Source organism: Physeter macrocephalus, chromosome 11 (genome assembly GCF_002837175.3).
Source record: "Physeter macrocephalus isolate SW-GA chromosome 11, ASM283717v5, whole genome shotgun sequence".
NCBI classification, from domain to species: Eukaryota; Metazoa; Chordata; class Mammalia; order Artiodactyla; family Physeteridae; genus Physeter; species Physeter macrocephalus.
This window is the reverse complement of record NC_041224.1, coordinates 106,030,349-106,045,538: the sequence shown is the minus strand read 5'-3', so window position 1 is coordinate 106,045,538 and position 15,190 is coordinate 106,030,349. Positions and strand designations below refer to the sequence as shown.

Below are 15,190 nucleotides of genomic sequence, written 5' to 3'. Positions count from 1 at the left end.
TTTATTTAGGATTTTTGTATCTATGTTCAGGAGAGAAATTGACCTGTAGGTTCCTTTCTTACAGTGTTTTTCAAGTTTGGTGGTTAAGGTTATGCTGGCCTCTTCCAATGAACTGAACAGAATTTCCTCTTTTTCTATCCTCTGGAATTTTTTGTGTAATATAGATGTGATTTATTCTTTAACTATTTGGGAAATTTTACTGATAAGCCATCTGGGCCTAGACTTTTCTTTGTAGGGAATTTTTAAAAAATTAATTTATTTATTTATTTTATTTATTTTTTTGGCTGTGTTGGGTCTTCATTGCTGTGCGCAGGCTTTCTCTAGTTGCAGCGAGTGGGGGCTACTCTTCCTTGCGGTGCACAGGCTTCTCACCGCAGTGGCTTCTCTTTTTGCGGAGCACAGGCTCTAGGGCATGTGGGCTTCAGTAGTTGTGGCACGCAGGCTCAGTAGTTGTGGCTCATAGGCTCTAGAGCACAGGCTCAGTAGTTGTGGCACACAGGCTTAGTTGTTCCACGGCATGTGGGATCTTCCTGGACCAGGGCTCCAACCCATGTCCCCTGAATTGGCAGGCGGATTCTTAACCACTGTGACACCAGGGAAGTCCCAGGAATTTTCAATAATGGATAAAAATTTTTATTAGCTTTAGGACTATTCTGATTATCTATTTCCTCTTTGTTTTGGTAAGTTATGTTCTTTAAGAATTTTTTTCAGACTTCCCTAGTGACGCAGTGGTTAAGAATCCACCTGACGGACTTCCCTGGTGGTGAGAGCCAAGGTCTCTCAAATTTCTGACCAGCAGAAATCATGTGAAATACTAAGTGTTTATTGTTCTTTTAAGCTACTAAATTTTAGGACAATTTGTTACAAAGCAATAGATAAGTAATACAGACTTTGGTACATGGAAGTGAGACGTTGACCTAGCAAAACCCTAAAAAGTTATAGTGTCTTTGACAGTACGGTGGGAGGAAGCTGAAAGAACTTTGAGGAAAGTATCAGTGAAAGTCTAAAAGGCTTTGAGGAGACTGTTAGCAAAATTCTGATAGCCTTTGAGAAGGCTGCCAATGGGACTTAAATAAACATGAGGATAGTGTTATTGGAAACTGTAGGAAAAAAATCTGTATTATGCAGTGGCAGAGAGTTTAGCAACTCTGTTGTTACAGTAATGTAGGTGGTAGAAAATGTACCTAATGAAATGGTGATCTGGGAATTCCCTGGTGGTCCAGTGCTTAGGAGTGCATGCTCTCACTGCCGAGGGCCCAGGTTCAATCCCTGGTCAGGGAACTAAGATCCCACAAGCTGCGTGCAGCCCATCAATCAATCGATCAATCAATAAAGATGAAGCTGAGCATGACAGTAAAATCTTACATTAAGACCTTAGGAAGCTCCAAGGTGGTGCCTCAGAGAACAGTTCAGACAAATGATAGGACTTCCAGGAAGCTTCAGAGTGTAGGCCCTCAGCAGTCTCAGCAGAGGTTCAACATAGAGCGTTATCTCAGAGAGATTTGTTAAGTTTTTAAGAATGTCATGGTGGCAGAATCACCACCAGCTTGAACTGTAAGACAGTAGGAAATGAAGAGAAGCCTTTCAATCCCCAAACTCCTTCAGACAGGAAGCAAGCTAAGAAAACTACTCAGCTACAAACACAGGCTAGCTTTCATATAAAATGAAGGATAATTTAGTGGGCAGAACTATAATCTCAGAGTGGAGCCAAGAGCCACAGAGAATTATTCCTAGGATTTGAGTCCTAATCAAGGACTTGCCAACAAGTGTCTTCCTGGATTTTAGAATTTTTGTGACTCAGTGACTCTTGTGTGCCTACCTTCCTCTAACCCCCAATTTTTTCTATAGTGGTTTTCCCATACCTGTCCTGCCATTATGTGTTTTGTGTGTGTAGAAGCCAGATGTAACTTGTGTGTTTAGCTCACCAATCTTACGATTGAGAGGAACTGTACTCAAGAAACTCTATGTAAGGAACCACATATGATGCACTTCATCCATACCTGTACCTGATTTAGATGATGTGATTGTGGACCTTGAGCTGATACTGTAATGGAATGTGACTTTGGGGATTCTTGGCAGGGGGTGAGTATATTTTGAGCGTATGTTCATGTGTAAGTTGGACATGAATCAGTGAGGGTCAGAGGGAGGACTATGATAGCCAGTCGTTGAGATGTGGCCCCAGTGATTCTCAGCTCCTGGTATTGATGCCCTTGTGTAGTCCACTCCCACAGTGAATGGGGCTGACCTGTGTAACCAGGAGGATACTGCAAAAATTACAGTACTGTGTCACTTCCAAAAGTATAAGAAAGTGAGTGTTTATTGAGATAATCTGTTGTGTGACAATAGATAACTAATCCAGTGACCAATTAATTTAAATATCATCATGAACTTATGGATTTAAGCATATTTGATAGACTTTGTTAAATTAAATATTATTGTTAAATATTTAAGGATAGCTACTAATAGAAATAGAGGAATCAGTAGAAGGGGAAAAACGTACATTACAAAACAAAGAAAACTTAACCCAAAAGGAAACAGGAACAGGATCAGAGGGTGGGGGAGGGAAGCAAATTGGAAAAAGTATGGTAAATGGAAAACTCAAGGTGAGAAATAAAACAAATTCAATATACCTGAAAGCCCCAAAAGTTGAATAGCAAAAAAGCAATACCCCAAAATCTCACCTATATAAAAACAGATACTCTGATTAGTTAAAAGAGAATATTCTAGATATATGCTGCTTACAAAAGCCACACACACCTGAAACTTTGAGTGTTGGTTCCCCAAAGTGATTTTAATGTGAAACAAGCTAACAGATGCAAATAAAGTGCAAAAATTCCTTTACTGTAAGTAAAGGATGTGAGAAATCAACTGAATAAAGATACCTGCATGGAGAAGAAGATACAGCAGCACTCTATCAAAGTGACAATTATCTCTGGCTTTCAGGGCTCCACAAAGGCTGCCTATGATACCATCTGATTGGGGTGAGGCTCCCATTCCATCCTTTGCAAAGTTGCCTTTCACAGGGTTTGTTTGATTTCTGCCTAGCCCATACCAGCTCTTCTGATAAAGCCCCCAAATATTTCTGAATGCTTACTGTGTGTCAAGGTGCATCTGAAATCAATATTCCAGGCGTATCATCATCCTAGAAGACCAAGATCTCAGGTCTGCCTGGGGAAATTCTGCAAACTCAATGGTGCAGAAAAGTTGGGAATAAAGGGTTAGCAATAAAGAAATGAAAAAAGATATACCATGCTGAGTAATCTAAATAAAACTGTAGTGACAGTATTAATTTCAGAAAAGTATGTTTCAGAGCCAAAATATTAGCAGGCATAAAGAAGGTCATTTTATAATGTAAGTGGGGAAATTTATCAAGAGGACATAACAATCTTAAATGTTTATGCACCTTATAACACAGCTTCAAAATACATGAAGCAAAATTGAAAAACATCAAGGAGAAATCAACAAATTCACAATTACAGTTAGAGATTTCAGTATACTCCCCTTTCAACTCTTGATAGAACAAGTAGGCAGAAAATTAGTAAGGATATAGTAGACTTGAACAATACTATCAAGGAATATGACCTAACTGACAATGATAGACCACTTGACCTAACAACAGCAGAATATAATTCTTTTCAAGTGGTCATGGAACATTCATCAAAATACACCATATTCTGGGTGGGCCATAAACAAATCTCAAAAAATTCAAAAGCATTCAAGGCATACAAAGTATGTTCTCTGATCACATGCTATTAAATTAGAAATCAATAACCGAAAGATCCCTAGAAAATCCCCGAGTATTTGTTAAGTAAATCACATACCTCTAATTTTATTATGATCTTGATGGGCATAGAGGTCCCCAGCTGTAATCTAGGTCCAGTGTACATTGGGTAACTGGAATAAAAGAAAGAAAAACTGTAAAAACTTGGTTTTCCAGTGTAGAAGAAATACAGATAATAATTACACAAGAGTTCAGTTTGAGGTTGAGGTAGAGAAGTCCTTTGGGGTTAATGATTAGTGTATTGTCAGGGATCTGGTGTGGAACCATTCCCTTCATTTCCAGTTTCCCAATCACCAGATTCCTCAAGGGTAGAGGAGCTAGTAACTTTGCATAATGGATCTACATGGGGCCAGTTATTCTCACTTCCTCACCTGCCTGCTAAGCCCTCATCAATGAACACATCGTCCTCCCCAGCTGTGACCTGATGGGCGCCCAGGGGAAAAGATGGGTCTGGGGTGTCTCTTCCCAGTACAGGATAAGCTGTGAGTGCCTCTTAGGGAGGGGGCTGCCTCCCTCCCCTCACCACGTGGGAGGTTAATGTCAGTAGCAGGCTCTGATCCCCAGACTCAGTCTATGGACCGAATGAGTCTGGCTTTGTCTTTACTGTTTTTCTAACGAAGCCTTGTGTTCTGACCCCAGAGAGATAGCTCTGCCACCAAGTCACATGCTTTGTTGGAATTAAATGGTTTGCTTAAGGACAACTCAAGCAATCTTGAAGGAGGAAATTCGCTGGTGTTTGATTATCACCAGGTAATTCTCAGATTTCTGGGAACTGTTAACTACTGACACATATTCTGGAAGGAAGAGAATGTCCAGGACAACCATCCTACCCCACAGGCTGATCTGATTTTCCAGGACATGGAGAATTCTAGCAACTTAGAAAGGATATTTACATGTGGCTCAGGGGAAGTTACCCCACGGTTTAGTGTTTCTTAAAGTATGGTTCAGCAACCACCTGTTTCAGATTCACCAGATTTGGGGGCCTGGCTATAGACTTACTGGCTCACATTTTCTGAAGTTGGGAACTGGAATCTGCACAGAAACAAGCTTCTCCAGTGAACCTTGGGCAAGGCACCTTAATGTTTAAGAACCATTGCTTCGGATCATTGCTGCTCAGAGATACTGGCTTCTCCCTCTGGCTGCCGGCTCTCCGTTGTACTCCCACTCTGCTAGCCCAAGGAGGAGGGCAAAGAAGCAGGTAGAAATAAAATCCCTTGCTCACTTCTCCCTCATTTACAGGCCCCAGGCACCTGCTTTCACTCCCAAACACTCCACTCCACAATCCGTTTCCATATGATAAGACCACTCAAATTTTCTTCCTCGTTTTCATTCACAGGTACAAACTGCAGCCAACAGAAATAGTGGTTACTCCAGCATCCTTTGAAAGACTGTCAGAGATGTCAATTTCTCCACAATCTCTTGCTTGCCTCTCTCTATTCTGAATAGTTTTGAATTTAGTGCAGGCTGGAGAAGAGAGATGAGAGAGGAAAGGGGAGAAGAATAGAAAGAGAGAGTAGATTTAAAGCAAGTAATAAATCAGAGGCTCTGATCAGCTACCCATTGTATTAACCACCACCTTACCCTACCCTATTCCAACCCACCTCCCTGCCTGAGTGTTGGCCACATTCCTTCTCTTCGCTGCTTTTGTCCATTCTTTTAATCAGAGAGGTACTTGCAGACCCATTACCCACACTGAAACAGTCAACTGAGGAAGAAGATGTGAAGCTGCGTCTTAAGAAGTTCTACTTCACTCTTAGCAACAATTCCTCAATTTCCTTGAAGTTCCTGTAAATTAGTCCATCCTGGGATTTTTACAGTCAATTCTTTGAAGTCCTTGTAATTTGCCTTGAAGCTGAGTTGGCTTTTGACACCAATAGGGCCAATGACATTTGTAACCCAAATCTAGGGCTGTCCACATTCCTGCAATAATGGGGTTTATTATAAACTAGAAACTGTTGGGTTAAGAATGGCTGAATGTTACATCTCAGTGACCAAATAAATCAGTTATGCTCCACATGCTCTAAAAGAAGTTACCGAGGCTCCAATTTGGTATTCAAATTTGCCCTCGTATTTTGTGTCTTAACTTCATTAGGGCATGTTACCTCTTCGGGCATTACAATGCTTTCTTCTTGTCAGCATTCACCACTCACAATGTTCTATCAACAGCCATAGTGCCTTCATTACCTACTTGACAGGTAAATTTAGTTATCCATATGTCCAGAGTCTTCCGCTGCTCTGGCAGTTTGCTCATTCTGGAAAGTCTGCCAGTGGGATAAACGAGACTCTTTTGCCTGTTCGTTACAGCTCTTTCCTCTCTGGAATCCTCCCAACATCTTTCACAGCTGTATTATTCATTTACTCTCCTCGAGGCAGAAGGAGGGGGCTCAATTTTGTCCCTTTCTATCCTACCCCAATCACATCTGCTGGTTTCAAAATCTTCACAATTGAAGATCCTCACCAAAGAGCACAGGGTACTTAACGGACTCCAGAGCCCAGAGGTAATTCAGGAACAGAGCAGCCAATGCAGCAGAAGAGAGTGTGGTGCTTAGGTGATGCATCATGGCTTTGTTCATTCTCTGAATAGAAAAGGCATTTTTACAAAGCCCTAGTCCTAGGGAGGGGCTGTTCCTTCCCTGCTGGCCCAACAGCCCTTGAGAACAAGGTGATTCTACTCACTGGAAACGATGGTGACTTTGTGAACGATGGGTGGCATTTTCCCGTTGGCTGACACTCCCGAGTGCAAGGTCTCAGCCCACTCTCTACAGCCCTACACCATCCCCATCTCTCCACATCCCGACCCCCATTACCTTTAGAGCCCATAGTAGTGCCTGGCTTGGGCCAAATTCTGAGAGGCAATTTTATAGCTGAGCCAATGAACCACCTTCAACTCCTCCAGAACACTCAGGATCCTCTGAAGGCCTGTTTAGTCACTCTTGCTTAGCACACGTGTCTCTGTCTATTTTGTTTGGTGGTAGGTTGCTTGCCAAATCTTGTCATTGTTTCATTTATTTATTTTATTGTCGTTTAGTTTTGTGTTAGATCTATCTCTCCAACACAAATAATCAAAGCTAACATTCTTTCTCAATGTGCCAGGCTTTGTTCAAGTGCTTTACATGAATTAAGTCATTGAATTTTTACAACAAGCTTTTGAGATTAGGGTTATTATCCCTATTTTACCGAAAACTGAAAATCAGAGAGGTTAAGAAACATTCCTAAGTTTACACAGCTAGTTAGTAGTGAGGTCCCGGCTTGGAACCTTGGCAGTCTGACGCCAGAGCCTGTGTGCCTAAACACGAAATATCCTGTCTCTAGAATATAAACTTCCTGAGGTCAGACACTCTTGAATTCCTGACAGGAAGAACACGGAGCTAAGCATATGGCAGACGGTCAATAAATACTTGGTAAATAACTTGTTTCATTATTTAGAATTTTTTAAGATCCCTAAGAGAGCAAACAGTGTATATTTCTTTTATATTTTCCATTGCTGCTCAAGTCATGCTTCCTAACTAACCAACCAGCCAAGTAGTGGAGAACTTCTCCACTTCTCCATGACAAAGTTCTATCAACAATCTTCAGAAGGCTGTCCTTAGGGCAGAACTAAACCAGTGAGAGCCCCTGGGTGTTTCACCTCATTTCTGGTGGTCCTCTCTTTCCACATCGCAGAGCACTGGAGAAATATGGAAAGGGCAAACCTGAGCCGAGTGATTGAGTTTGAGCTCTTGGGCCTCACCAGTGACCCCTGGCTCCAGAGGCTGCTCTTCATGGTGTTCCTGGGCATGTATGCTATCACGCTGCTGGGGAATCTGATCATGTTCATCGTGATCCACGTTGAGGGCCACCTTGCACACGCCCGTGTACTCCCTTCTGGAGAGCCTCTCCTTCTTGGATTTCTGCTACTCCTCCACAGTTGTCCCCCAGACCCTGGTGAACTTCTTCACCAAGAGGAAGGTGATCTCTTATCCCGGCTGCATGGCTCAGATGATTTTCTGTGCGGGTTTTGCCACAAGTGAGTGCTATCTCGTTGCTGCCATGGCCTACAACCGCTATGCGGCTATTTGTAACCCCCTGCTCTACTCAACTGCCATGTCTCCTGAGGTCTGTGCCTCTCTGATTGTGGGCTCCTACAGTGCAGGATTCCCCAGTTCTCTAATCCACATGAGCTGTATCTTTAGTCTGAAATTCTGTGGTGCTCACGTGGTCACTCAGTTCTTCTGTGATGGACCGTCCATCCTGCCTCCGTCATGTGTGGACACTTCGCTGTGTGAAATCCTGCTCTTCATTTTTGCTGGTTTCAACCTTTTGAGCTGTACCCTCACCATCTTGGTCTCCTACCTCTTCATTCTCGTCACCATCCTGAGAAGGAACTCAGCCCAGGGCAGGTTCAAGGCCTTTTCCACCTGTGCTTCCCACTTCACTGCTGTGTGCCTCTTCTATGGCACAACACTTTTCATGTACCTGCGCCCCAGGTCCAGCCACTCCCTGACCCAAGACCGCATGGTTGCTGTGATCTACACAGTGGTGATCCCAATGCTGAACCCCCTTATCTACTCTTTGAGAAACAAGGATGTGAAAGAAGATTTAAGAAACGTTTGGGGAAGGAAAATAATGGAATGATCTTCTCAGTTAATCACCACATATCTTTAGAAAACTGAGGGTACTTTATGTAGTGCCAAGCTGAGTACAATCCCATGCTCACCCCTATTTATAGGGGGCACTCTCTGGTCTTCCAGGTGCTTCTGCATCTACCTGCCACAGAAAGAATTGATGGTGTCATAGAGACTAAAAAGAAGCAAAGAGTGTCGGCTTGTTGCATAATTGGACCCACTGGCAATATTTAGTCATGCCTTTGTTCAGATGCTTCATTCATATTTCCATGTTTGTGAATATTTTAGTTTATTACTACAAACTGACATTTATGTTCTTCATAATGAAATTCTTCCCTTGACTAACTTGAAGACCTTCACTTCTTGGGGAAATCCTCCCCATTCTTTACAATCTCTTCTTTGTAAAGGCTGACTCCTTGACTTAAATTTTTTTTGATTGACTAACTACTTGAATGATACTGTAACAACAATTACAACAATTTCAAAAGCTCAGATGATGTTCTACTGTCTTTACTGACTTTTTTTCCTGGCCAAATAGCTACTTAGTCACTTCCAAACTGGATAAACTTGAGCAAGTTACTTAGCTTTTCTGAGCCACAGATATCTCACCTTTTAATTGGTGTGAGTTTTAAACTAAGCATTCAATTAGATACTGCAGGTAAATCATTCAGCACAAGATAGGCATTTGTGGACTTCCCTGGTGGTCCAGCAATTAAGACTCTGTACTTCCACTGCAGGGGGAACGGGTTTGGTCCCTGGTCGGGGAACTAAGATCCTGCATGCCACACGCCCCATCTTTTCCTTTCTATCAGCCCCTAAGTTCTCACAGAGTGAGAGGAGTACATGTTCTGCCATTCACAAAGGTTTGTTGTCCCTGCTTGGTTCTTGGTAGTTTGTAAGTTGTGATTGAATCAAATTAAATCTTTTTAAATAAGAAGAATCACATAGAGGGAGCGCAATCAAACATAATATTCCGGGACTTCCCTGGTGGCGCAGTGGTTAAGAATCCGCCTGCCAATGCAGGAGACACTGGTTCGAGCCCTGGTCCGGGAAGATTCCCACATGCCGCGGAGCAACTAAGCCCGTGCGCCACACCTACTGAGCCTGCGCTCTAGAGCCCGCGAGCCACAACTACTGAGCCCATGTGCCACAACTACTGAAGCCCATGCACCTAGAGCCCGTGCTCTGCAACAAGAGAAGCCACCGCAATGAGAAGCCCGCACACCGCCACGAAGAGTAGCTCCCGCTCACCGCAACTAGAGAAAGCCTGCGTGCAGCAATGAAGACCTAATGCAGCCAAAAATAAATAAATAAAATAAATAAATTTATTTAAAAAAAAAACAACATAATATTCCTGGGCTCTCTGTGCTCATTGACACACTTGCCGAAAATAAATCAGGCACGCTTGGCTAGTCCCCTGACAAGGGGAGACCTGCCTTGGGCTGGTGCTTCCATGACTGGGTCAGCAAGGTCTGCCTAACTCTGGAGTTTAGTTTCCAAAGTCCATTTCCCACAGATGCAATCCCTGAACTCTAATCTAGCCTTTAATGGTAATATGATTGATATTTTTCTCCCTGATTACATCTTATGCTTTTTCTACATTGTTCAGAATCACAAGGGAAAGAATGGTGCTATATATATTGACACACCCACACAAAGATCCTGACACTGAACTTGTTCCTGAATTTTAATGGAAATTTCACCTTTTATTGTAGAGTTTACTGTTAGCCTTCAATAATGAATGTTGATCATATTTAAGTATAGTGACTTTTTTTTAGTGCTAATTAGAGATTTTCTAAGTGGCAGTGTAGTCTAGCTGATAAGGATGTGGGCTCTAGAGAAACACAACCTTTTTCAAATCCTGGCTCCATCATTTCCTATATGTGGGACATTATTTAACCTCTCTGAGTTCAAGTTTTCTCTTTTGTAAAATAGCAATAATAATGATTGTAGCAATACAGTTGTTAGGAAAATTAAGTACGTTAATGCAAACAAAGCACTTAGAACAGATGCCTGGCACATAGCAAGCACTTAAACATTAGCTGTTATTATTAGAAACGACTGCTGACAATGCCTTATATCACTCGATATAATCATGTGATCTTCCTCCTTTATTTTGTTCCCATGGTGAACTGAAGACATAGATTTTCTAATGTTAAACTATTACTGTTTCCTGGAATCCTACTTAGTCATGAAATGATTTTCTTTTCTTTTTTTTTTCTTCTTTTATTTTTTTTGCGGTACGCGGGCCTCTCACTGCTGTGACCTCTCCCGTTGCGGAGCACAGGCTCCGGACGCGCAGGCTCCGCGGCCATGGCTCACGGGCCCAGCTGCTCCGCGGCATGTGGGATCCTCCCGGACCGGGGCACGAACCTGTGTCCCCTGCATTGGCAGGCGGACTCTCAACCACTGCGCCACCAGGGAATCCCTGATTTTCTTTTAATAGACTGTTGGATTTGATTTGCAAAGATTTTATTTAGACTATTTGCATCTGTATTCAAAGATAAAGTTGATCTATTATCTTTTCATATTATCTTTATTATATTTTAATATTAAGTGTAAGCTAGTCTTATAAAATGTATTTTAAGTTCTTCTTTTCCTATAATGTGGAATAATTTAAATAAGATAGGAATATCTGTTCTTTAAAAATGATATATGCTCTGCTATAAAACCATCTGAGACTGGTGTGTTTTTAAAAGGTAGATCTTTAATTACTCTTCCAATTTCTTATATGATTATTGGTTTCATTTTAGGTTTTTTCCCTGCTTAAGTCAGTTTCATCACTTGTAGTTTGCTCAAAAATTGTTTCCTTCTTCTATGTTTTCAAATTTATTGCCATGAGTTGCACATAACATTCTCTTATAATTTTTGTATTTGTTTTTTAGGTCAGTAACATCTGCACTTACTCTTCTAAGTCCCTCCAGAGAGTTTGTTCCATTTTTTAGGACAATCCAAAAAAAGATCCTCTACCACAAAATGAGAGAAATGGATTAAGTGGTCTGTAAAGATCTTCTGGACTCTATCATTCTATGAGATAAACATTTGAAGAAAGACAATGTTGAGGAAGGATTAAACACGGATACTGCCTAGATTCCAATCCCAGATCTGTCACTCACTAGCAATGTAAACTTCGGGAAGTTCTTTTACCTCTCTCTGCTAAGTTCTTCTCATTTGGGAAATAGAAGTAACAATAAAAGCTAGCTCATGTATAAAACTGTGGTGAAAATTAAATGACATAATACTTATACTTGTGGAATTTAAATGACGTAATATCTAAAACATTGTCTGACACACAGTAAACCTTTCCTAAGTCTGTATTAGCTACTTTTATTTTGTGTGTTTCTGTGGTTATATTGCCTTATACATTCTTCATATATTTGTTTTATTTTCCTTAATAACGCTTGGGGCTTCCCTGGTGGCGCAGTGGTTGAGAGTCTGCCTGCCGATGTAGGGCACACGGGTTCGTGCCCCGGTCTGGGAAGATCCCACATGCCGCGGAGCGGCTGGGCCTGTGAGCCATGGCCACTGAGCCTGCGCGTCCGGAGCCTGTGCTCTGCAACGGGAGAGGCCACAGCAGTGAGAGGCCCGCGTACCGCAAAAAAAAAAAAAAAAAAAAAAAAATGCTTAACAGAAGATTTCATCAACCTTTTAAAACATTCTGTTTTCTGGTTTTTCTTCTTATTTCTACAATGTATCAGCTTCCCATTTTATTAATGTCAGGTTTTTCTTTATTAATTCCTTCTTTCTGTTTTCATTTATTTTGGGGGTCTTTTTGTCATGTTACCGTTATTAAATACTGAAAATCCACAAAAGAATATTTTAAACATATTCATGTCTATCTACCATACAGTAATTAAAAATAAAATGCAATCACTCACAATCCAGCTAAAGAGACAATATTACTGATTCACTAAGAACTATTCTTGTTTATCTTCTAGTGAAACCACTAGGTGGCGTTTCGGGGGGCTCTGGTCCTTTATGTCTCCGTGCAGAAAGAATTCAAAGCAAAGTGATAGATAAGAAGTGATTTATTAGAATAGGACGCTTGTGAGGCTTACAAGCAGACAGGTGAGCATTGTGCTGCCCTGAGTACTTAGTGGGTTCCATTTTTATAATCAAAGGAAAAGTGGGGAGGGGAAAAAGACCACCTTCTTACTCATTCTTGAGTAGATGTCACGCTTCCATCATCATCTCCTCCTCCAGGTTGGGCAGGGGAGATTTCTTGTCCCTACGTGGTCAAGCCAGGACTGTCATGGCATTATGGAAAAATTATTTCAGATCTCAGTACAGTAAGGGTCTTTCACTTTGAAATGTCACCTTTCCATAAATTATTGTTTTTTATGTGTGCAGAGAGCATGTCCTAGGAGTCATTAACTTACCAAGCTCACTGGGCAGGATGTGGGTCTCATGCCACCATTGTTTTATAATTTGGGGGCATGTCTCATGCTTCTGTTGTTGCTTGGTTTTGTTGCTAAGCAAGCCTGCTTGATTTTGTGGTTAAGCAAACCTGCTTTCTTGAGTGATCATTAACTTACACAGATCTCCCATACTTTTTATTTACAATTCCCTAGTGGGATTAACTATTTAATCACCTACTTTGTCCCTTTACTCTGTGCCTATCACTAGGGGGTGCTGATTCATAAGTTACATCTTTTTTTTTTTTAAGTTTTTTATATGCTGAAAACTAATCTTTTGTTGGTTAAATGTGTGGCAAGTATCTTCACCTAACATCTTCTAAATATGTTATTTATTTTTACTTTCTTTATGATGTGTTGATTAACAGAAGGTCTTAATTTTAATATGAGCAGATTTAGCAATACTTTCTTTTCTGTTTTGAATTTTCTTAATGTGTATCTTAAGAATCTTTCCCAAATGTAAAATCATAAAGATATTCTCATGTTTTCTTCTAAATGTTTTTAAAAGTTTTGCCTTCACATTTGTTTTGTTGTTAGGTTGGGATTAAATTTCTTTTTTTTCAAAATCGATACCCAATTGTCCCAGACCATTTCTTGCATAGGCACTCAGTACCTCACGGATCTAAAATGCCAGTTCTGTCTAAATCAAATTCCACATATGCATGAGTCCTTTTCTTGGTTCTCTATTCTGTTTTATTGGTCCATTTGTATTTCTCTGCACTGATACCACATTGTCTTAGTTACTTTATCTTTACAATAAGTCTGTATCTTGTGAGCACATATTCCCCCTCCCCCCATTTTCTATATTTTCTTTCTTTTTTTTTTTTTTTCCTGTAGGCGGACCTCTCACTGTTGTGGCCCCTCCCGCTGCGGAGCACAGGCTCCGGACGCGCAGGCCCAGCAGCCATGGCTCACGGGCCCAGCCGCTCAGCGGCAAGTGGGATCCTCCCGGACCGGGGCACGAATCCGTGTCCCCTGCATCGGCAGGCGGACTCTCAACCACTGTGCCACCACGGAAGCCCCTATATTTTCTATTTGTCTTTATCTTTCAACGGGTTTATTATGATGTGTCTGTTTTTGAATCTCTTTGCATTTATCCTAGTTGGAATTCATTAAGTTTCTTGGGTGTGTAGATTAGTATTTTCATCAAATTTGAGAATGTTTAATCCATTATTTCTTTGTATATTTTTTCTTCTCCATTCTCTCACTCTTCTTCTGTTTGGACTCCAAGTATGCATATGCTGTTGCCCTTAAGTATGCCTCACATTTTCTGAGTCTCTGTTTATTTTTCTTCATTTTTTTCCTCTCTGTTCTTTGGATTACAAAAGCTCTATCAATCCATCTTCAAATCACTGATTCTTCTACTAATTTAAAGATACCATTGGGCTTCTCTAGTAAATTTTTCAGTTTGGTTATTTTACTTTTCAACTTCAGAATTTCCATTTGGTTCTTTTTTGTAATTTCTATCTATTTATATCCTCTACTTGATGAGAAATTGTCATCATATAATCCTTTACTTCTTTAATCATGACTTTCTTGGTTCTTTGAATATATCTATAATAGCTGCTGCTAAGTCTTTGGTTGCTAAGCCCATTATCTGGGCCTGCTCATAGGCAGTTTCTGTTGCCTCCCTCTCCCCAACCCCACCCTCGCCCCCCCACGTATGAGTCACAATTTCCTTTTCTTTACATTTCGCATAATTTTGTTGTTGTTGTTGAAAACTGGATGTTTGAGATGATAAAGCAATTCTGGATACTTATGTCATCCTCCCCATCCAAGGCTTGTTGTTGTTTGTTTAGTGACTTGGCTGGATTATTTTGAGGACGTCTATTTCCTCCACAGCATATAGCCTCTGATGTCACACCCTGAAGAGTGCAGGCTTAGGAATACGGTTAATCATCTTGGGTGTTTTTAGCAGGGCTCTCTTTGACTGTTTCCCTGATCTCTCTATTCAGCTGTCTGCCTCTATACCATACCCAGCTCATAGGCTTCACTAATTGTTGGCTGACTGCTTTATTGTTTTTGACAATGCCCTAGGGCATAAATTCTTCCAGTCAATTAAATTCAGGCCTCTTCCTACAGGTGGTTTTGAGGCCAGTCTTTGGGTTTGTTCTGAGGACTCTTTATAGCTGTCTCTTTCCTTGATTCTGGTAAACTAGCTGGCCTACAGTTTACTTTGTTCCTTTCATGGAGCTTCCAGCCACCTCTTAATGGCTTACAATTTAAATCTCCATTGTTTTTGACCCTCAGCCTTGAAATTCCTCACATTATTTTTGATGCTATTGTGAATAGGATCACTTTATTTCTTTTTCACATAATTCATTGTTAGTGTATGGAAATGCTACTTATTTTTGCATGTTAATTTTGCATCCTGGGTTTCCCTGGTGGCA

The 15,190-nt window shown here is 41.0% G+C and overlaps 1 protein-coding gene across 1 annotated transcript; it reads left to right on the top strand.

Moving 5' to 3' along the window:
• Positions 1 to 314: 314 nt before the first annotated feature.
• On the top strand, positions 315 to 8,395 carry OR5AU1 (olfactory receptor family 5 subfamily AU member 1). Its single transcript, XM_024118462.1, is given in 3 exon segments — positions 315 to 323; positions 7,372 to 7,614; positions 7,616 to 8,395. Coding segments are annotated over 2 exon segments (936 nt in total). The 5' UTR covers positions 315 to 323; positions 7,372 to 7,458.
• Positions 8,396 to 15,190: the final 6,795 nt, after the last annotated feature.